Source organism: Neolamprologus multifasciatus, chromosome 6, assembly GCF_963576455.1.
Source record: "Neolamprologus multifasciatus chromosome 6, fNeoMul1.2, whole genome shotgun sequence".
Taxonomy (NCBI): Eukaryota; Metazoa; Chordata; class Actinopteri; order Cichliformes; family Cichlidae; genus Neolamprologus; species Neolamprologus multifasciatus.
In genome coordinates this window covers 10,990,853-11,012,185 of record NC_140444.1, presented here as the reverse complement: position 1 = coordinate 11,012,185, position 21,333 = coordinate 10,990,853, and the positions used below count along the sequence as shown (strand labels likewise).

The window sequence follows — 21,333 nt, the reverse complement described above, 5'->3', positions numbered from 1 at the left end:
CTCAACAGGAAGGAAGTTCACAGCTTTTAGCAGCTCCCCACCCCCACACACTAACAAAGAGGCAGTTGGTAGTTAGAAATCAGCAATCATTCACACACCCCCACTCCCCCACTCCTCAAGTAACAACCTAATTTACATATGAATTGATGCTAAAAGACTAGCCAATTTAGCTTCCACTTGGCTGACGTGGGCTTAGAAAAGCCTGGGACTTCCAGTGTTAAACCCTTCTTACAATTTGTTTTTCAGACAAATAATGACTTGTGATCACAAACTGGTAAATACAAAGTGTTAAACATGACAGTCTCTTCTATTTTACATATATGTTTTAAATGTATCTGATCTGCCACAACAGTAAAAGTCCTGATGTGTAAAGTAGATAACAATGTCTTTGCAGTGTGGGGCACAGCTGGGAAGGCCTTGGGTCTTGGTACTTATGTAAATTTTATGTTTACTTATAGCATCCACCAAAGCATTGGCACAGATCAAGTACTCTCCAATGTCCTGGTGCACAGGACACATGACCCAAAAGACACAGTATTAAGGAGGTGTCTTTAACGGCTGAATGATATATATATATATATAATTTTTTAATGCTCCACAGTTACATGGTGCAAATGTAAGAACAGATCCTGCAGACCTGAATGATCCTTTCTACTCTACCGGGAGGTGAGCTCATTTTAAACACTCTCAACTTATTTTTCAACCGACCCAATATGCGGTTTTCCTCTCAGCTGATCATTAATCATACAGTCTAAATTAACATTTTCACTTTTGTTTGTTTCTGGTTAAAGAAACAAACAAAATAAAACTGTTGTGCATCCCCACTAGGATGACTGAATTCAGTAACTGAGGTAACTGCCCTCTAGTGTGCAAATGTGAAACACTTGTTGGAACAACTGACCCTTAGAGGTTGTAACAACTTCTTTCATGTTGATGTTATAAATTACGTATTGATGACTTTAAAAGTTTGTGATTTCTCTCCTCAGCATGGCCACGGAGGTGTCGATCTCACCCATGGTGTCAGTGTTTGTCTCCACCGTGCTGTCCCTGCTCAGCTTGACTACGCTGTTGCTACTTTGCGTCATTAGGAAAAAAAGAAGCATGGAGGGAACATACAAGCCCAGTGCAGTGGAGAAGAAACAGTCAAGGTCAGCGGGTTGTGAAAAACCTGGCTTGCCCCTACCATTGCCCAAAGAAGAACGTCTGATATGAGTCCTCACATACTTTGTCACTTTGTAAGGCTATGAACTTATAACTGATGGCTTCCTGTGATCCTGTGCTTAGAGATCATCATGTTTTGCAGCAGCAGTTTGTAAGTAAACTAAACACTATTTGTGCTGCAGCTTCTAATAGCCAGTGACAACAAAAGACTGATCAGACCTCTAAATTTATTCTATCATCTGTTTTACTGCACGAAGAGAAGAGAGAGGTTTGTGCATTGCAATGTAAACAAGTCACTCCCTTTTATTCCGCCACATGAGCAAGGAACATGAGTTAAATAACACTTTGTATTTGTACGCAGGTTAGTATTTTTTCTGTGCGGCTTGTTCTGTGTATTTATATATAAAATGTATATTTTTACACGTTTTTTGCATTTATAAGGAATATTGATTTAAAAGATTGACTGTGATGCACTTTCATATAACTTAGGAAAAGCTCAACTTAATCTGAAACAAATCAAAATGCATGTTTCACAAGGTGTTATGTAAATAAACTGCAATGTGCACACAAAGTATTCCTGCTTGTTGCCCATCGTCTTGGAGCATTGAAGCTGAGAAGCAGTTTTCAAAGTATTTATTTTATTCAAGTTCAGGTTATTCAGATCGTAAGCGAAATGGTCGCAAAATGTAAAGACCCAGAATGCGTCAGTTTTTATTAAGGAATCTGATGGATAGCATGCCTTTTCCACACAAATACATTTTAAGAAAAATGTTTTTCTTTCAGTAACAAATTGGTCTCCCAGCAGGCAACAGGAAAAACGTTTTTCATGCATTTTTCTTACTTACTTTTCTTTCTTTCCTCTTATTTATTTCAGCCATGCTGTCTTAATTCTAAGTAATTAACCATTTCACCAAGTATAAAATATACAAGCAATAAAATGTGTTTACATACTAAGAAAACAGCCAGTTTGTAAGAGTGTGGCAGTATTGTTTTTGTTATTGTAGAGAGACAGCCTTTAAAAAGTCCAGAACTACTTAAAATGGAAACATTGTTCTTATTTTTTCATTACTTTGTGTTTGTATACAGTGCAGCTTGTTATATTCATAAATACTAATGCACAAAATGTTCATCTGAAACTTATCCCCAAGTGCAACATTCACCCTCATTTGAGTAACATTTGCTACAATTTACAGAGGTCAGCTTTTAAATAACACTACATTGTTGACTTTTATTTCATAATTTATATTTTCAGTAAAACCAAATGGGCTTGGGATTAAGGGTAACGGAGAGGCAGGGGAAATGCAGAGAGAAACCAAATGTATCAATTTAATTGGATTTTAAGTAGCAAAAACTAGAATGTAACCAGCATTGTTTAAGCTTCAAATCTCTTCTTCAGTTCTGACACTTTGACTGGAGGTCGTTCTTCCTCTTCAGCTTCCTCCGTGCGGTTGTTTGTTTCTGATGTATTTGAGTCACATGGCATTTGTGCATTCTCCCTGTTTCTGAACACAGTGCAAGGTTTCCCAGGTTCAGTGAAGGCCTTAACCCTGGACTTCACCTGGAAGCTTTGGGTGGATCCTTGAGACTGAAAGCGTGCTGCAGCAGATAGCACTTTAGGAGGAGAGGGGGTCTGCTTTACCTCTTGCTCCAGTTTTCCTGCAGCTACTTCAATCTTTTTTTCTTGAACTGATGTAGGGTTAGGGTCAACAGCAGGGATCTGAGGCCCAGGAGAGACTGTAGTATCTGGAACGGCCTCCTTCCCTTGATTTTGCTCTTCTTCAACGGAGTTGGGATGTTTAGGACTTGGGTTTATAAGTTTGCTTAAAGATCCTCTTACCTCTTCATTTTTCTCCAGTTGGCTCTCTTTTTCTTCTTCTCTTGCTTTTGGACTTTCATGTGTTTCTCTTTCCATCTCAGGTTCTGCAATTACCTCCTCTGTTTGATTTTGCTCATCCTCTTTGTTTTCTTTTAAGCCTTCATCGCTCTTGGCACATATTTCATTAACCGGGTCCTCCCATAAACTTACACCCTCTCCCGGATCTTGTTTCTCTATATTTTCCTCTAACTTTACTTCCTTAAACTTATTTTGATCATCAGTTTCCTCTGCTTGATTCCCATTTATTGCTCCTGTCACTTCTTCCTGTTTTTCTCCGTCCTGCCTCTGTCCATTTTTTGGCTCCTCTGTTTTGTTTTCTGACTGCATATTCATATTCTCCAACCCTTCCTCCTCTGGTACACTAGTGTCCATGCATGGCCAGTCAGTGTCCGCTGTCAGGTCTGATAACTCCTCTGTTGTTTCCAGATTCCAGCTGTGCAAGCTGCCACTGCCACTGATGGACAGAGACAAGCTCTCTTGGCTTGGATTGGTTGGAACACGCTGGAAAACACAGACAGATCAGAAATTGCATTCACTTGTGTGTGTTAGGGACACTTGTACCCTTTTTCTTACCCGTGTGATAAAGTCATGGCTGTCTGGCCCAAACAGATCCAGGCTGCGGGTGCCGTACAGCAGGCCACGGTCATGGGAGCTACGAGAGCTCAGGGTATCAAAGATCTCCCCAAGAAGATCCATCTCTTCTTCATCACACAGCAGTGCATCTTCCTCCTCCTCATCTTCTTCTTCATCATCCTTCTGGAGCTCAGAGTCAGGCTCAGTCCTGGACCCAGACATAGCTCTGAAATGATAGCAACAAACAAAACAGTATGAACAAAAATTCTCCACTGTAGAGATACAGTGTATTATCCAAATGATAATTAGTGCCCGATGCTCTTCTAACATATTCTTGGAGTTCTACGCAGTTTTCTTTCCACATGCTGTTTGATAAACTCTTTGGCTCTCCATTGGTTTATTATTTAGGTCTTCAGAGAGTTTAGATATGAAGGCTTGGTTTTGACTATGTGAATTGATGGATTGTCCATAAACCACGTCTTTCTAAACCCTTCCTAACCTGTAAAATTCAAAGTTAAACTTAGAGTTTTACAAACATCTAAAATGTAATTAAAACATACAATTCACATCAAAACACATGTGTGGATTGTAAAAGTCTGAATGTTAATGTAATAATATTTAGTTATTTATACACTTGTTTTTACTTGCAGAGTACAGCTTTAAGGACTTAATATTTCCATTTAGGGCTGGGCGATATGGCCTAAAATCCATATCATGGTATAATTTGAAGCATGTGTGGTAACGATATGTCGCGATATATTCTTTTCTTCTGTATAACGTATTTTACACACTATAAGGTTCACTTAAAATCCTTTAATTTTCTCAAAAATCGACAGTGTGCCTTATGTCAGAATTCTGGTTGTGCTTACTGACTGTGAACTGATTTTATGTAGTACACGGCGCGCAGAAATCTGTCAAAAATGTTTTAGTATGACTTTGGTAAGCTATGAAGGTGCACCGCTTGATGGATTGTTGGAGTTTGACGGCTGCCGTAGTCAGGAGCCTCGCGGAGTAATCTGGGCCCTAAACTCTGTTAGCTTCAGGTCCCAAAGTCAAACGAACACTGCGGCATCACTGAGAGTTAAAAACTGTCTATATTCTTTCATCTTTAATAAAATGATCAGCTGCTGCTTTACCAGGTGTAACAATTAAGTTTAACATCCAGGCATCCATGAAAACAGAATTTATTACATTTAACAGAGTTAGAAGTTAGCAGGACGTTAGCTCGCTAGCTTTGACCTAAACATGATATGACATGTTCTGACTGAGAGATTTCTGGAGAAATTCAAACGTACAGCTCTGCTATCACTTCCAACATAAATGAAGACAGAAAACTAATCAGCAGTGATGTTTGTACAGTTACTGAAGTCGGACTAGCTGGTATATAATGATGTGCTATGTGAAGAGACAACTGTTGTTGTTTAATTTGCACTACATAAATTGAACTGAACAAGTACAGCTACATTTAATACAGCTAGGCAGTTAATACAATGCTGACTTAAGCTGTAACAGCCTCAGTGTATTCTAAAACACTCTGTAGATGAGTGAATATATTTCATCACAGCTTACCCATCCCATGTATCTTCACTGTCTTTCATGATGTCCTTGTCTCTAGAAGTCTTAGATTTCTGAGCAGGTCGACGGGGACGTGACTGACATGATGCAACAACAAAGCAAAGGTTTGGTAATACAATTTTTCCACAAGAAAACCATTCAAATGTTATAAGAATAATATAAAACAATACAGAAGCAAATGAGGTCACAGGGTTATATTTATATTATACCTTGACTGGCCACTTTATTAGGTTCACCATGCTAGTACTGGGTTAGACTCCTTTTTGCTTTCATAACTTCAACAAGGTGCTATAAACATTCCTCAGAGAATTTGGTCTGTATTGACATGATAATATCATGCAGTTACTGCAGATCTGTTGGCTGCACACAAGTGCTGGAAATCCATCTCACTACATCCCTGAGATCCTCTATTGGATTGAGATCTGGTGACTGTGCAGGCAATTTTAGCCTGAACTGTTGAAAAAAGGCAGGATGGATCCATGCTTCATGGTGTTTATGCCCAATTCTGACCTTACCATCCAAATGTTGCAGTAGAAATGAAGACTCATCAGATTTGTCAAGGCCTTTCCAATCATCTCTTTCCCAGTTTTGGTGAGTCTGTGTAAATTGTAGCCTCAGTTTCCTGTTCTTAGCTGACAGGAATAATACCGTGTGATCATGTTCTGCTGTAAGATTTTTTATCTGCTTTAATGTATTGTTATTTCAGACATGCTTTTCTGCATATCTTGGGTGTAATAAAAGGTTATTTGAATAATGGCTACCCTCCTCTCAGCTTGAAGCAATGTGGCGATTCTTCTCTGACAACAACAAGCGATTTTTACGTGGAGCATTGTGACTCTTTAAATATTTTCTCTTTGTCAGACCATTAAAACTGGACAGAAAGCTGTGTGGTTTCTGAAACACTGTGGTGCCCATCTGACACCAATCTACGCCATGTATAAAGCCACTTAAACCATCTTCCTCTTCTATTCTCATCCTGGGTTTAAACTTCAGCTGGTCATCTTGATCACTTTTACATGCCTAAATGCAATGAGGTGTACCTAATAAAGCCAGTGAGTGTAGATATCTAGATTTTAAAAGAGTGACTTTTTTTTTTTAGATGTGGGTTTGGTGCATGAGATTAAATTGTGGTATCTCACCCTCCCGAAGTGCTGTGTGATTGGTAGGCGGTTCTGCAGGCAGTCAGATTGGGCACGGCGGTGTGATACCGATCCACCTCTCTGAAGGGAGTGCTCTTCATCATTAACCTGCATCAAACACAAAACAAAAGTTTATTAAAAACACAGTATAATTTTTATCCATCAAAGCATTTGTCCACATGAACATGCGCTCACCTTATGTATCAGCAGGTTTTTCAGACCTGACTTGGCAAGAACTTTGGCCTAGAAGAGATAAGCAGATAAACAGATTAGTAACAGACCTACAGCAGCGCAACATAATCATAGTATTAGTTCATAATAATAATAATTAAAAAAAAAAAACACCTCTACACTGTACTCACTCTCATGTTTGCTTTGGACTTCATGTTGAGGATGAGAGCACCTCCTCCTTTCTGTCAAAAGTACAAATGCAAGAATTTTTGCCAAGATGATGCCAAATGCATTAGTGTTTCTTTGAAGATTAAGTGAACTTACCTTTAAATTACCAACTAACTGTTGATAGGATTTACCTCTTCCTACAAAAAGAAATAATTTCATAAGCAAGCAATGAAAAAAATGGACATACACATGCACAACCACACAGGTAAAGATACAGATACACACCTGCTGTGGATTCACACTTTATAATCTCCTCCTCAAAGAGATCATCTGGTTCATTTTTATTATTCAGAATATCCAACCGAGCATCGATGAACTGAAAAAACAAACAAATATACAGCATCAACAAAACAGCTCACTCATTTATAGTGACATGAAGATGCTTGGCCTGTGCACATGACTTCAAGCCAAATTCAAAATCTTTTTTGTTAATTATGTAAAAAAATAATGATTATTATTATTTTAAAAAATAGTAATCTGTTTAGCATAACACAATCTATCAAATTACACATCTCTATCAATGGCTGTTATACAATCACCTCGAACATTTTCTAAATCTCTGTCCAACCACTGCTCAGCTACTATTGCAATTGCATTAAGTGTACAGCAGAGGGCAGTGTTTACCTGTTTGAAGCACTGCAAATGAACAGCACTCTGAAGAAACTGCTTCATACTCGGAGATTTGTGATCTGAAAACAGGTTTTCGCAGAAACATATTTCTCCTTCCTGCAATAAGCAACACATAGAGACGGCCATGAACAACAAAAGAAGAATTACTCCTAAAAATAAATACTGATATAACAGATGTGCAGAGCTGCAGAATACTTAGAGAATTTAAATTAAACATGTTGGTAAATGTGGAAATAAAAGTGCCTAAATTGATTTTCTAAATACATATATAAATACCGATATGTATTTCATGTATGACAGACCTCATTAGGCTGCAGTGCATCCCTGTAGCCTCCAAAGAGCAGAGCCTGAGCCTTCAGGAAGGCCTGAGAAACACCACATCCAGGTGACACCGCTTGGCGCTTCAAACACATCTTCAATCCGGACATCTGGACACATACAGCATCTGTATTTATATCTGTAATATGTTTATTAATATATAAGCGCTCAGAATTTGTGCCTTTTTAACTGTTGAATGTGTACTTCTGTGTCAGGAAACTTGCACTGAGACTAGTTCATACTAATGAGGCTGACTTTTACAAGGTCTTAAAAACTATTTGAGCAACTCGACAATCTTGCATGGTGTAAATTTAGTTCTTTTAGCACAGTTTACGGGCCCAGTATGTCCCTGCTCAGAGATAAAACTAAAAGTCTAAAAATCCCTGATTCGTCCAACTGTAATGTATACTGTGAATTAAATGTATTTAAACCATAACTAGTAAACTATGTTTATTAGTGGTCTTATTTGTCTCATGTTCTTCACATGTAAACACTATTTCAAATGTGTTAAGAGGACTCTTGTTTCCTTTTTTTTAGGTTTTGAGCCTAGTTTTCATCATAACACCTGTCCCTTAAGTAGCATCATTATATTCTATTGTCATTTTTACCACTAAAAGGGAGGTGAAATCAAGAGAATATGCTGGGGAATTGTCCAAACTTGCCCTTCCTTACTTTAGTACATAACTTCAGACATGTTTAAAATAGTTGGATGGGATTTCAAACATGTGCAATTATATCTATCTCTCACTTTGCTTCGATACCAGTTTGCCATAAAAAAATTGACAGTGATATTTCCTGCTTTATTCGCTTGCTTATTACAGACAGTTCACCACTGTGAACAGTGTTGTCGGCCACTGAGTCCCCCCCCAAAAATAACCGCTGACATGAAAGCCTAATTTCAGTACTGAAGAAATTTCAACTTACAAAATTATGCTAAAATTGTAAAATGCTTAGCTATGTCTCTAATGAAACCTCTGTAACTTTGTGAAAAACAAAAGTTTCTGTTTTTCACTTTTTCAGATTTTAGTATAGAAATGTCAGTTTTTAAGGTTACAGCTTAAAACAAAAAAGTCTGGGCAATAAGCTACCAGAACTTTTAATGTGATTTTATTTCTTTCACTTTAAGTCTGAAGAGTCGTGCTGACAGATTTCCTTTTTTTTCTTCATCGTGGAAAAACAAAGTTAAATATGTAATTGACACTGACAGAAAGGGGAGTTTGCGTGGGTTCCCTCCAGGTACTCCGGCTTCCTCCCACCGTTCAAAGACATGCAGCTTGTGGGGATAGGTTAATTGGAAAATCCAAATTGCCACTAGGTGTGAATGTGCGAGTGAATGTGAGTGCGAATGGTTGTCTGTCTCTGTGTGTTGGCCCTGCGACAGACTGGCGACCTGTCTAGGGTGACAGCTGGGATAGGCTCCAGCACTCCCCCCGACCCTGAAAAGGAGAAGTGGAAGCGAATGGATGGATGGATGGATGGATGGATGGAGAAAGGGGAGTTTCATTGATCTAGCTCGCTTAAGATCAAAGTAGGCTGTATGTGGTCCGCCATGTAAAATGAGTTTGACACCCCTGAAATAGTCCAGCGTTTGATTTCAGCCAGGATGCTGCCTGATTGTCAGACTTTGTAGCAGGCAAATCAAGTTTACCAGACAGTTATCTCAGCTATTCTCGTGTAGGGCTGCAGTGAATGGGCGAAAATAGTTAGTGAAATCACACTTTCCTTCTTAAAATAAAAAAGTGTGGAAACAAAAGAAGCAGCTTATGCATCATCACACAAACTAAGACTATTTATTACCACATCTGAAGGTATCCTTTTATGGTCATCAAAAGGGGTTTCCAGGGTGTTAGTATCCACATTCAGAATAACAACTTCCTCCAACCCACGACTCCTCACCCTCTGTCAGACAGACAGTAACAGATTAGGCTTCAATATCTCGGGACAAATCTGACAGATTTGGAGGATTTGAGTTTAACAGTGGCTTTATATAGAAGTATAAGGTCAGCAGTTTACCTCAGATAGACTGCTGTGGACCCCTATTAGGTAAGGCATGGGTGCACTGTGACCATAAAAAAACAAATATCAATTAAACAGCTGTAGGCAGGAAGGCAGATATGTAGATAGATAGGTAGGCAGTTAAATACGTAAACAGACAAATCTCACCAGCAGTAGTCCAGTAAGTGCGGTGGCAGGACAGGTATGAAGATGTGTTGCCAGTACATGGGGTATAGCACAGCACTGAGTGCATGCACACAGGATGTCAGCTAAACGCACAAAATGGAGAAAAGCTTTAGCACACAAATCTTCCTGTGTGGTTTGACACATGCCAAAAATAGTGGTCAAGGTATGACTACAAAACTTTAGATTCAAACATGTTCTAGCTGCTCTACGTCTGACTTCCAGTTACATGGATTCAGCAGAAACTAGCATTGCTACTGTCTTTAATGGCAGCTGACCAAACATAGTTGTACAATCATAAAGGGAAAGCACAACCCCTCTCCATCCTAAGCTTTAACATATCAGAACATTAAACATAACCTGATGAACATCAACAAGCAACATGACCTGCCATTATTTATTTAAGACAAACTAAGCTTAAATGTAGAAGCATTGTGTGAAAAACTACATATGTTGTTAAATTAAGGGTTAAGTAGCCTGCAGATGTTGCTTCATCATCAACAAAATCAGAAGTTTGGGCAGTTTGTTGGAGTGGAGTATTTAGGTGTGTTTTAATACAATGCCAAAAAACATAAGACATTAGCAATGATCATAGTGAGGCAGCTATTACTGCCCATGAGCTTGGGGAGACTTATGTGGCCATTTCCAAACAATTTGACATCCATTACTCAACAATGAGACACGAGAAATGAAAAATATTATTCACAAGTGGAAAACACTTAAGACGACTACCAGTCTTCCTGTGAGTTAAAGCAAATTTACTCCATGATAAGACGATGCTACAATCCCAACAACTGGTCTCAGACTTTACACGCCTCAGGTAACATGTTATGTTAAGTTCATGGCAGAACAATTTGAAGTATGGCTTGTTTGGAAGGGTTGCCAGGAGAATGCCTCGCCTCTGTAAAAAGAACATGACGGCATGAGTGCAAAACTGCACCTAAACAAACCACAAGACTTCTTAAACAATGTCCTTTGGACAGAGTAGACATAACTGGAGATGTTTGGCCACAACACTGCATACCAACCCAAACACAACCCAACACATTATACTAACTATCAAGCACAGAGATAAAATTGATGATTAGAGCTTTTTTGCAGCTGCAGGGCATGGGAACTTTGCAGTCACTGAGGGGACAAAACTGGGTTATGGGACAGAACAACAGTACATGTGCAGTAGAATGGATAAAAAAGAAAAGAGTGAAGGTGTTGTCATGGCCCAATCAAACTCCAGCACAAATTTTAATTAACTGAAGCAATGTTGTATAGAAGTGTGGGCCAAAACTCCTCCACAATCATGTGTGAGACTGACAAAGTCATACAGAAAATAATTCCTTCAAGTTATTGCTGACAAAAGTGGTTAAACGATCTCTTGAATCACTGAGTATAGTTCGTTTTTCACACACGCTGCTTCTGCATTTTGGCATTTAATATCCTCTTGAGATCCGACCTACTCATCATGTCCTCTGTAGTGGACAAAAACAGTTAAACTGAAAGATACTTTTGTTTCCTCGGTTCTCTGGAGGATATGGCATGTGTTTTTGTTTGTCTGAGCTGGTAATTATATCATTTTAAGACCTGATAAGGCCTAGTTACTTTTCATTATAGTTGATGTGTGAAAATTAATTCATGTTAGTCTTGTACCAAATGTGATGGATGGGTTAGGGGGATGGGAGTTCTCTTTTATACCACAAAGTTGATGTAAATACATTTAAAGTAAAGCAATGGATAAAAGAGATTTGTGTAATTTACAGTGCTGAGTTTGCTGGCAAAGATGAGGATGCGTCTCTCAAACAGCATACTGGCATACAGCTGAAGCAGGTTCCCCACATCTACTGCCACAATCAACTCGGTCAAGTTCCTCTGGTGTATAAAACAAGAAACAGATAGAAATATTAGCTTGAAGTGGGGAAAAGCGTGTTCACATAATCCATCACTGCTTGTTGAAATTTAAAATTTAGCCTTAAATTTTAACCTAACCATGCTTACGTTTTCAGGTATGGAAGGGAGACTTCTGGGGTCTGGAGCGATGAAGTATGGAACCTGCCAAAACACATGAAATAAAACATTGCTCATACTTTATCAACACTATCAGTAATCCTTGAGATAATATTAATGAAACAATGTCTCTGAAATTTTTGGGAAGTGTTTTTGCATTTAGCAACAAGGTTTAGTATGCTGATTAGTGTCTTCCACATCATATATGCACACATCAAAGGTTATAGACATATGATTTAGTATTTCATTCCAAAATTCCCTCTACAGCAATCAATTACACATGCACACACAGTTATGTGAGCTAAAAAATTATCGCTGACTGTATATAAAAGATGGATGTAGCTTCATGGTCTTAAAAATGAAGCCAGTGGGGGGAGGGTGGGGGCAGCGGACAATGGCACATCTGGCTGCAAAATGAAATCATTTATGTAGGATTCTTTTTGAAAGTCATTCTGTTACTTACTCAATGGATGACCTCAGAGAACATGTTTCTAATAGGTTTGTGGCCACAATCACCAGTTTCACATCATCTTTAATAGTTTTAGGTTTAGTTGCATTTTGTATTTGTCAGGAACTTTGCACAAACTTACTGACCTCACATGCCATTACCATATTTAGTTACTACCTATGTTCCACTTGCAGTCCCTAGGCAAGTAAACAATATTTAAGAAGCTATAAGATACAAGTATATGTCTGAGATGCACGATACAAACAATAATCAAGTATACACAGCAAGCCTTAAAACTCTCCTCCCCCGACCCAACCACCCATAAAGCAGGCACATACAGCACTGACTAAGCATATAAATGCAAATACATATCTGAGGCTGATACAAAGCATCATAATCAAATATAAACCCTAAAGTCACCTAGGAATCCAATGTAATAATAAAAATAATCAGCATATGGTTTGGCATTTGGCTAGTATTTGACAAGACACTATTTTACAAGCGTGGAGATTCTCATAGGGTGTTGTTGAAAAACTAGGACACTGATGAAAAATGATTAGCCTGAAGTTTCACAACAGAAGTCAACAAACCAATGGTTTGTTGGTTTGCGACAGCACAGTGTTTTTGTCCATCCTTTATATACAGTCTCTGACTCAACTCAAATCTCAACTCTTGAAATCCTTCATGAGATTTAAACTCAATTTTGTTGCTCTTTAAGATTAGCATTTTTATGCAAAAGCAATGTATTTAAACTGACTTAACTCAACTAACATTTAGAACTACATAAAATGTTACTAATGTAACACCTGCTTTTTCCATTGTAATCATAAGATGTCTGTGAAGGTTCTCAGTCATCCAGGTCATCGTAGTCAAAGGAGCTTGCAAAGAAAAGCGTCTGGACTTCTTTAAGTTACTTGAAGACGTTTCACCTCCTGAGGTCAGATGGCCCAGGATGTGAGGATCACATCCTGGGCCATCTGACCTCAGGAATTCGCATGTTAAGGTGGGGTCAGGTTTCACAATGAGCTCACCCGAAACTCTGGCTGATTGGGACCCACACCCAGTTTCACACCTTGGCTCAGGCGATTAGAGGATCATCAGGGGGTCCCTTTGTCCCTCTGTGGGGGGATACTCCCACTAGGTTTATATCTGGGACTCTCCACCATTTGACCTTAGAACTGAAGAAGCTTCTCGGATGAGAGGTGAAACGTCTTCAAGTAACTTAAAGAAGTCCAGACGCTTTTCTTTGCAAGCCCCTTTGACTGTAATCATAAGAGTTTCCTCATCAACCAGGACTGAAACTTTCTAAATATATTCTCCATTGCAAATGCAAAAGAATTGCACAAGGTGAGTAAATGTGTTTTTCAGGTAACCGATTTATTTTGGAATGAAACTCAAAAAAGCACAAACGTTCATAAAATAAAACCTGTTACAGCTTTCGGCCACACAGAGGCATTTCTTATAAGACAAAACAGTTGTTGGGGTCAGTAACATAATGGCATGTTTATGGCTTTTGGATTCATAAACAAATTGTTCCAAAGGCTATAAGGAATGCCAGATATTAGTGCATGTTGTGCATGCTTTGGTTTAAACACAAGGTTTTAGTCTGCAGCTGTAGCCACCAAGCACAGACAACTGTAGTTTTCCAGCAGGAGTTAGTCTGTATCTACAAAGCTGTGATTCCAGACCACATGAACTCCTGTGGGACTCACCCCCTTTTGTCTCTCTGAGTGTCCAACAGGATGGGACACTTCTGTGCTGACCAAAACCTGCTCTCCCTCAGAAAAAAAACAACAACACACTAACCACTGACAGAAAACAACAGTATAGTTTTGTGTGACTCGGAGTTCTTGTTGGCTAATTAGAGACTTACCATCTGCAGGGTGACGGATCCAGCAGCCAGTGGAAGGGGCTGATTGTAGAGTGATGCCAAAAGAACTTTCATTTCACTGGTCTGTTGAAGAGATGAAGTGGTCATGTTAAGCGTACTGAAATAGATGCTACATGGACACAGATGGACGAAGCCTCTTGCTTGGAAATGTGAAGCTAATGTAGAACTGCTTTAAACCTGCATTCTTTTATTTGATACAGAATTATTCAAGGATCCTGTAAGAGTTGAATACAATACAGCAAGTATATTTGCTATGTGTAACTATGTTGTAGTTGACAAGTTACTACCATAAGAGTATTCACTGTCCTTGGTTTCTCAGTCAAATCCAACCTTGCGTAGGAAAATGGAAATGGACAAAACGCTCAGCTATTAGTCTCAATATACGATCTTACAAACCAACAAATGCTATGTCCATCTTTTATTAACAGTTTAACTGCGGGTAAGAGACAAGTGGGAGAAGATAAATATTACACATGAGAATCTTACCTGCCCTTTTGAGAGATAGTCAGCCAAGTTGTTGAGTAGTTTGTAAAACACTTCAAACCATGGAAGATAGCTGTAATAACATTGATAAAAATAACACAACCACAACACTTTTTAAAAATGGTATCCTGAAAACGAAAGTAATGCAAATAGAATTGGTGTTAAAATATTTTTCACACATGTTGAAATGTACCTTAGAATGCAAAGGCAGGTATGTGTGCTGTTGGTGAGACGGCAAAAGCCAAAGCGCTGACATCCCTCAAGGTCAGTTAGAACAAAAGTAAAGTGCTGCACAGCCACCCCATCTCTCGCTCTGAGCAGACAAATGTAGAGAGAAGACAACATATAAAACACAAATGATACAGAAATGCAGCCTGAAGTAAACCAACAAGTTTATTCTACTCACCTTTGTATATCATACGGGAAGCAGAACCTGGGCAATGTTTGACAGGACTCCTAGAAAGTGGGAAACAATTTTGAAAACCTAACAGGACAAATAATCTAGATGCATACTGTGAACTCTGTCAGGGTGCATAGCAGAAAGTAATCTAACTACAGCTTGGCCACACAAGTGGAGCACTTTAATTCATTAAATTTCAATTTGGAAGCACTTTTGTTGTTGTAAAGATTTTTAAAAAATTGTGGGGCATGAACCTTTTTTTTGCTTGTTTTCAGGCCTGAGTGGGGGAGGGGGGCATGCCATCGAAGTTTAGAGGACCAGTGAGTTAACAAGCACATACAATGTTATCTTATGATATGATTTTAAGGTGTTCCCCTATTGTAGATGAGAATGTCAGTAAGCTGATGTTTCAGGAATTTAACTGAAACAAGAAGTAAAGCTTCATATTGAACAAGTTAAAACACTGGTTCTCACTTTGTGTAAAAAAAACCACAAACAAAACAAAGGCTATTTTTTTTTATTTAAAGCATATCCATAAATATTATTACGTTTGTTCACAAAGGCAGGAAAACACAAGCTACCTCATCATTGAAGTCTTCTGGAAACTGAAACAGCAGTCCAGGATCTGTAACATTAAAATAAGTGAGCGGACAAATACTAATGCTAATTCTACATTTAAAACGTATTTAGAAGTTATTTTGTAGCGGCCATTTAAAAGTTTAGAAAATAACTATGATGAAAATAAAGAAAACAATGAGGTAAAAGTAGTGGCAAATGATTCCAAATGTATAAATATAATGCTTTTTAAACATTATTTAGCATTTAAGGTCTTCTGCTCAGTCAGAGGGATCACTACACCATCTTTCTATGTAGTTCATGTTTGACTACACAGGCTGTGTGGGTTTTTTGATCACATGACAGGAAGCATGAACAATTCTCAGTGCAAGCAGAAACACCTTCATAAAGACTAGGGGTGATGTTTTAATGATTTTATAATACATAAATAAAAAACATCATCTTTTAATTTTGAAGCCAAGTGCTTGAAATTCAAATCGGTGCTGTGTGTCATGTAGGAAAATGACAAAAGGTAGGTTTATACAGTTACGGAAAATAATGGAAGAGCAATTTTAATCAACTTGTCCAGTGCTGACAAATCACTCTGCGTAGCTAAGTTGCTCTGCAACAGATGATAAACCACAGAGGCCTCACCTTTGTCTCTGGCTACAGGGCAAGTTGCTTCAAAGAACCAGTAGAAGGTTCGCTCAGGGTTTTGTCTGACAGGAAAGAGATTTAAGAGCCATGACACAATTTTATTCTTAAAACCCGTTACCCACCAAATATAGTCATATACATGTTGAGACAGTGCTTCGAATTGACACCACGTCTAGCATCAATTTTCTCAAAACGAAGAAGATTCTGAGTATAAACAAAAATAAACCAGGTGTAATGTTGAGAACAAATCAACAGCCAAGTAATACAAACGAGTCATATGTGTGAACGAAAGAGGAACTTTTCTCTTTGCTGTGAACAAGAACAAATGTACCGTGAAGCATATGGCAACAGATAGAAGGCGACAGAACTGCTACAGGAAACTTCCTGTGCAGTTGCGAGAGGAAGTAATAGAAACCGCAAGAACAGACTGACGGGCATACTGATGGTGATGGAAGTCGACACACAAAAATGACATAATTACTTACTTCAGTCTGGAGCCCATAGTGTCCAAATGCGACTGTGTCCATGTGTGGCATCCAAGAGGAGAGAGGTCTTCAGCAGGTGTACTAGTTGACAACCATACCTCTGATGTAACAGTGACAGAGACTGCAACAGTAACAGCAGCCTGCTCAATCAGCACTGGAATGACAGAACACTTCCTGATCTATGTCAGTATGTGTGGTTTTCGTGTGTGAATGACGTCTGCTATAAGACCACCTATCGAAATTCAGGTCATTTATAGACACTTGGCTTAAAATTCCTTTATCTTTTAATGTTTTTCGTTCTTCATGCATTTTAAATGCAAATTTGACTTTTAACAAAAACCACATATTCACATTAGCAGCTGCAAAATTAAAGAACTTACAAAAAACTTTGGGAGATTTGCATATTTAAGTTATTAAAATGGACACAAGTCTCTACTTTAACATTAGAACAGTTGCCAGGAACCTGTTGATAAATCACTCTGTATTAAACCTTTCCCCGAGTGCCAACGTAATGGCAGCCTTTACTGAGGAACTGAAAGGTGCTGGTTTCACTTTAGTATAAATCATATAGCTGACATAGAAAGCTAAATATGTTTCTTGATACTGCTCACATAAGCAGGAATTAGAACTGAACACCATAACAAAATACTGAAGTAGTGAGGCGACAATTTCACATGCACATCCTGCTCAGACAAGAACCACACTCACAAATGTCATACTGCCTCCTTGTGTTGCTGCAGCCACACTGCCTAAATCTGTTGTAGGTCTCCATTTTGATTTACTTCCTGTGACATCGAGGCTGAAAGTTAAAATCAAGTTCTTTCTCTTCCAGACTGAAGTATTATTTTAATAATAGTGTATCCGAGTGAACTTGTGTGAATGTGTGTATGAATGGGTGGATGACTGGGTGTGTAAAGCGCTTTGGAGTCCTTAGGGACTAGTAAAGCGCTATACAAATACAGGCCATTTACCAACTTCAAATGTGAGAGAAAAAAGTAAATACACAAATGGATATTTTTCCCACAAATGTATTTTAATCAATGTCAAATTACACAAGTCATAATATTTGAATGAAGTGAATGTGTTCCAGGTATGCAATTGTTTAACCGATGATAATTAACAAACACTAAGCAAAACAAACCCTCCAAAATAAAAACAATTTGACAAATAACTCACAAGCACACATCTGTGTTAGCTACCTCTAAAAGAGCACTGTGTTTACATGTTTAAAGTGTGAGTCCTACTCTGGCAGGAAGGGGGACGAGGTGGGGGGGGGGGGGTCAAGAGATATGAGGAGAAAATAAGAGGCAGACAGAAATGGGAAGAACTAAGAAAATACAGGAACAACAAAACTGGGAAAGGACAGTGCTCTAAGAAAAGAAAAAGAGAGCAGAGTAGGACCGGAATGAGTGGATGGATGGTTGGATGGAGTCATGAGTGCAGATGAGAAACAATGAGTGACTTCAGCCTTAGGCCACCTCCTCCTCTCCCTCCTCCTCAAACTCTCCCTCCTCGGCTGTAGCATCCTGGTACTGCTGGTACTCGGACACCAAGTCGTTCATGTTGCTCTCCGCTTCAGTGAACTCCATCTCATCCATACCCTCGCCAGTGTACCAGTGGAGGAAGGCCTTGCGGCGGAACATGGCTGTGAACTGCTCAGAGATGCGTTTGAACAGCTCCTGGATAGCAGTGCTGTTGCCGATAAAGGTCGCGGCCATCTTGAGGCCACGGGGCGGGATGTCGCACACGGCTGTCTTGACGTTGTTGGGGATCCACTCCACGAAGTAGCTGCTGTTTTTATTCTGCACATTCAGCATCTGCTCATCCACCTCCTTCATGGACATGCGGCCTCGGAACACAGCGGCCACGGTGAGGTAGCGGCCGTGGCGTGGGTCGCAGGCGGCCATCATGTTCTTGGCATCGAACATCTGCTGAGTGAGTTCGGGCACAGAGAGGGCTCTGTACTGCTGGCTACCCCTGCTGGTGAGTGGAGCAAAGCCAGGCATGAAGAAGTGCAGACGAGGGAAGGGAACCATGTTGACAGCCAGCTTGCGGAGGTCAGCGTTGAGCTGACCGGGGAAACGAAGGCAAGTCGTCACCCCACTCATGGTGGCGGAGACCAGGTGGTTAAGGTCTCCGTAAGTGGGAGTGGTGAGCTTGAGGGTGCGGAAGCAGATGTCATACAGGGCCTCGTTGTCAATGCAGTAAGTCTCGTCTGTGTTTTCAACCAGCTGGTGGACAGACAGTGTGGCGTTGTAGGGCTCCACCACAGTGTCTGACACCTGAAGACAGAAAAGGCAAAGATCAGGAAAACCAAAGGGAGACGAATGGATGCCAACAAAGATGGTTTGCATAATCACTCTACCTTAGGAGAGGGCACCACGCTGAAGGTGTTCATGATACGATCTGGATACTCCTCACGGATCTTGCTGATTAGCAGAGTTCCCATACCAGAGCCAGTACCGCCACCCAGAGAGTGTGTGAGCTGGAAGCCCTGAAGGCAGTCGCAGCTTTCAGCCTCCTTCCTCACCACATCCAGAACAGAGTCCACCAGCTCGGCTCCCTCCGTGTAGTGGCCCTTCGCCCAGTTATTACCCGCTCCACTCTGACCTGGAAGGAGCAAGTTCATTGTGATTGGCTGAGCTCGGGTTTGTTTGTCTAGAAGTATATTTAGCTATCAAAATGTCAAAGTTTCTTATTTAAACGGTTTACTTGTCAAAGCCAGTACTTCAGCTATCATTATCTTCTGTATAATCAATAAGGCATGTAATTATGTGTGTTTTTGTGTGTGTCTGTGTGGTTGATCCCATACCAAAGACAAAGTTGTCTGGCCTGAAGATCTGTCCAAAAGGCCCAGAGCGGACAGAGTCCATAGTGCCTGGTTCCAGATCTACTAAGATGGCCCTAGGCACATATTTTCCACCTGCAATACAAAGTCACGTGTTAAAAATGGTCAAATACAGACTATTCGAAAGCAAAGATCGACACATACAGTGAAGAGCCGCCTTTCAAAAGTTCCAACCTGAAGCTTCATTGTAGTAGACGTTGATTCTATCCAGCTGCAGGTCACTGTCTCCGTGGTAGGTTCCTGTTGGGTCGATGCCGTGCTCATCACTGATCACCTCCCAGAACTGCAGACAGGTCGATTAGAGACAGACAAGCCAGAGAGCAGTTAAATGCGTGCTGTGGCAGTGTCGAGACATTCAAATGCTGACAGCTAAATTCAACGCTATTTATATCCTGCTGTACTTGTTAAACCATAGAAGCTCAACCAAGTGATTAATTGCTTAGAAGATTGACAACAAATTTAATCAAAGGGAAATAATATAAGAGTAAATATTTCCTAAGGTGTGACGCGTGCTGCTTTTGCTCTGTTCTGATGGTATTTGGGAATAATGAATTGAAAAATTAGAAAAAAACAAATCAGAATTTAAATCATTATCCTTGTTAGTATTTTTATCAATCCAACCTCAGAATCTTCTGTAATACATTTCTCAAGCCATCTTAGGTTCACAGACACCTTTAAAGGATAGGTTTAAGAGATAGGTAATAAAATATCAGCCTAAAGCGCTACTTATTATTATAATTAAATATGACTGCATATGTGGGGAAAAAAAAATTGCACGGCTGCACGCCTGCCGGTATTCCTGTCAATTCGCTGTCTGAGCCACACCCCTCTCAGTGTGTCGTCCCCCCGCACACACACAGACAGACAGACAGGATTGCTGTCAGTTCATTCATTAAATTCCCGAATAAGGATTTGTCAGCCTAAATCAATATATTCTTACACACAGATAAGCTTCATCCAGCATGCTGTGTTACACCGATAACACCCCGTTGTCCCCGTTTATGTGCTGTCGTTCATTTAAAAGTGCATCAAGTGACAATAATGGGGACGTCTCGACTTGCCACCGCCCATCCTCAAGGATGCTTTTGTACGCTTATTCAAGACTTTCCACCCCGCTATGCTGACCTATTTACTATTTCCTGTGAGCGGCATGACCTCTTGCTTGGATACACGTCAGCAGCAGCAAGGATAAACTTGTGTTTCGTTACATAAAACCGACTACAGTTAACAGGTAGACGACATGCCAACAAGGATCTGTTTGTTTTTCTCACCTTGGCTCCAATCTGGTTCCCGCACTGCCCGGCCTGCAGGTGCACAATCTCACGCATTTTGTCGCTGCGGTGTGGGGTGTCTCACAGAGAGCTGCTGCTGGAGAAACAGGGGGAAGCTTGCGGTGGGCTCCGGGTTTGCAATTGAACAGTCCTGGCCCTCCAGGATCAGTCGGCAGTCTGGCTGAATGGCGGACGAGCTGTGGCTGCGGTTTAAGCTCTCCGTCCCCTCCCTCCGTCCGCGGCTGCGCCGTTCCTCCCGGTGCTGCAGCATTACGTCATCTCCATGACAACGGGAACCGGGCACAGCCGGAAAATTTGGCTTGCCCGGGCTGGCTGGTTAGCTGGAAGTTGAAAAACGAGGATAATACAGCGTTTGTTGTTTCGGTGGCATGCCTGTGAGAGATAACACTGCACAGAATAAACTACAGAGATTGAGTCCTAAAGATCG

The 21,333-nt window shown here is 40.1% G+C and overlaps 2 protein-coding genes across 3 annotated transcripts; both read right to left on the bottom strand.

Annotated features, from left to right (window-relative positions):
- Positions 1–1,383: 1,383 nt before the first annotated feature.
- Positions 1,384–16,882, bottom strand: dennd1c (DENN domain containing 1C). 2 transcript variants are annotated; one of them, XM_085163687.1, is made up of 23 exons: positions 16,767–16,882; positions 16,279–16,343; positions 15,651–15,694; positions 15,076–15,125; positions 14,863–14,982; positions 14,673–14,742; positions 14,169–14,249; positions 14,008–14,073; positions 11,839–11,892; positions 11,602–11,712; positions 9,835–9,935; positions 9,685–9,730; positions 9,469–9,570; positions 7,656–7,781; positions 7,348–7,449; positions 6,949–7,039; positions 6,820–6,860; positions 6,687–6,737; positions 6,520–6,567; positions 6,325–6,432; positions 5,180–5,262; positions 3,611–3,836; positions 1,384–3,538 (listed from the first exon to the last, which is right to left on the bottom strand). In XM_085163687.1, exons 1-23 carry the CDS (start codon positions 16,781–16,783, stop codon positions 2,534–2,536), a joined length of 2,808 nt encoding a protein of 935 aa, XP_085019813.1. In that variant the 5' UTR covers positions 16,784–16,882; the 3' UTR covers positions 1,384–2,533. The 2 variants fall into 2 exon arrangements, with proteins under 2 accessions (XP_085019813.1, XP_085019814.1); XM_085163688.1 differs by lacking the exon at positions 14,008–14,073.
- On the bottom strand, positions 16,767–21,120 carry LOC146516485 (tubulin beta-4B chain-like). The gene is made up of 5 exons (XM_085163691.1): positions 20,886–21,120; positions 19,789–19,897; positions 19,579–19,689; positions 19,132–19,376; positions 16,767–19,048 (listed from the first exon to the last, which is right to left on the bottom strand). Exons 1-5 carry the CDS (start codon positions 20,940–20,942, stop codon positions 18,236–18,238), a joined length of 1,335 nt encoding a protein of 444 aa, XP_085019817.1. The 5' UTR covers positions 20,943–21,120; the 3' UTR covers positions 16,767–18,235.
- Positions 21,121–21,333: the final 213 nt, after the last annotated feature.

Coding starts and splice junctions, on each gene's coding strand:
- dennd1c (XM_085163687.1), bottom strand. Junction 6,738..6,819: donor AGTTAGTTGGTAATTTAAAG/GTAAGTTCACTT, acceptor TACTTTTGACAG/AAAGGAGGAGGTGCTCTCAT. Junction 3,837..5,179: donor AGTGAAGATACATGGGATGG/GTAAGCTGTGAT, acceptor CTATCATTTCAG/AGCTATGTCTGGGTCCAGGA.
- LOC146516485 (XM_085163691.1), bottom strand. CDS start 20,942: ATGCGTGAGATTGTGCACCTGCAGGCCGGGCAGTGCGGGAACCAGATT. Junction 19,898..20,885: donor GGAACCAGATTGGAGCCAAG/GTGAGAAAAACA, acceptor ACCTGTCTGCAG/TTCTGGGAGGTGATCAGTGA. Junction 19,690..19,788: donor CTACTACAATGAAGCTTCAG/GTTGGAACTTTT, acceptor TTTGTATTGCAG/GTGGAAAATATGTGCCTAGG.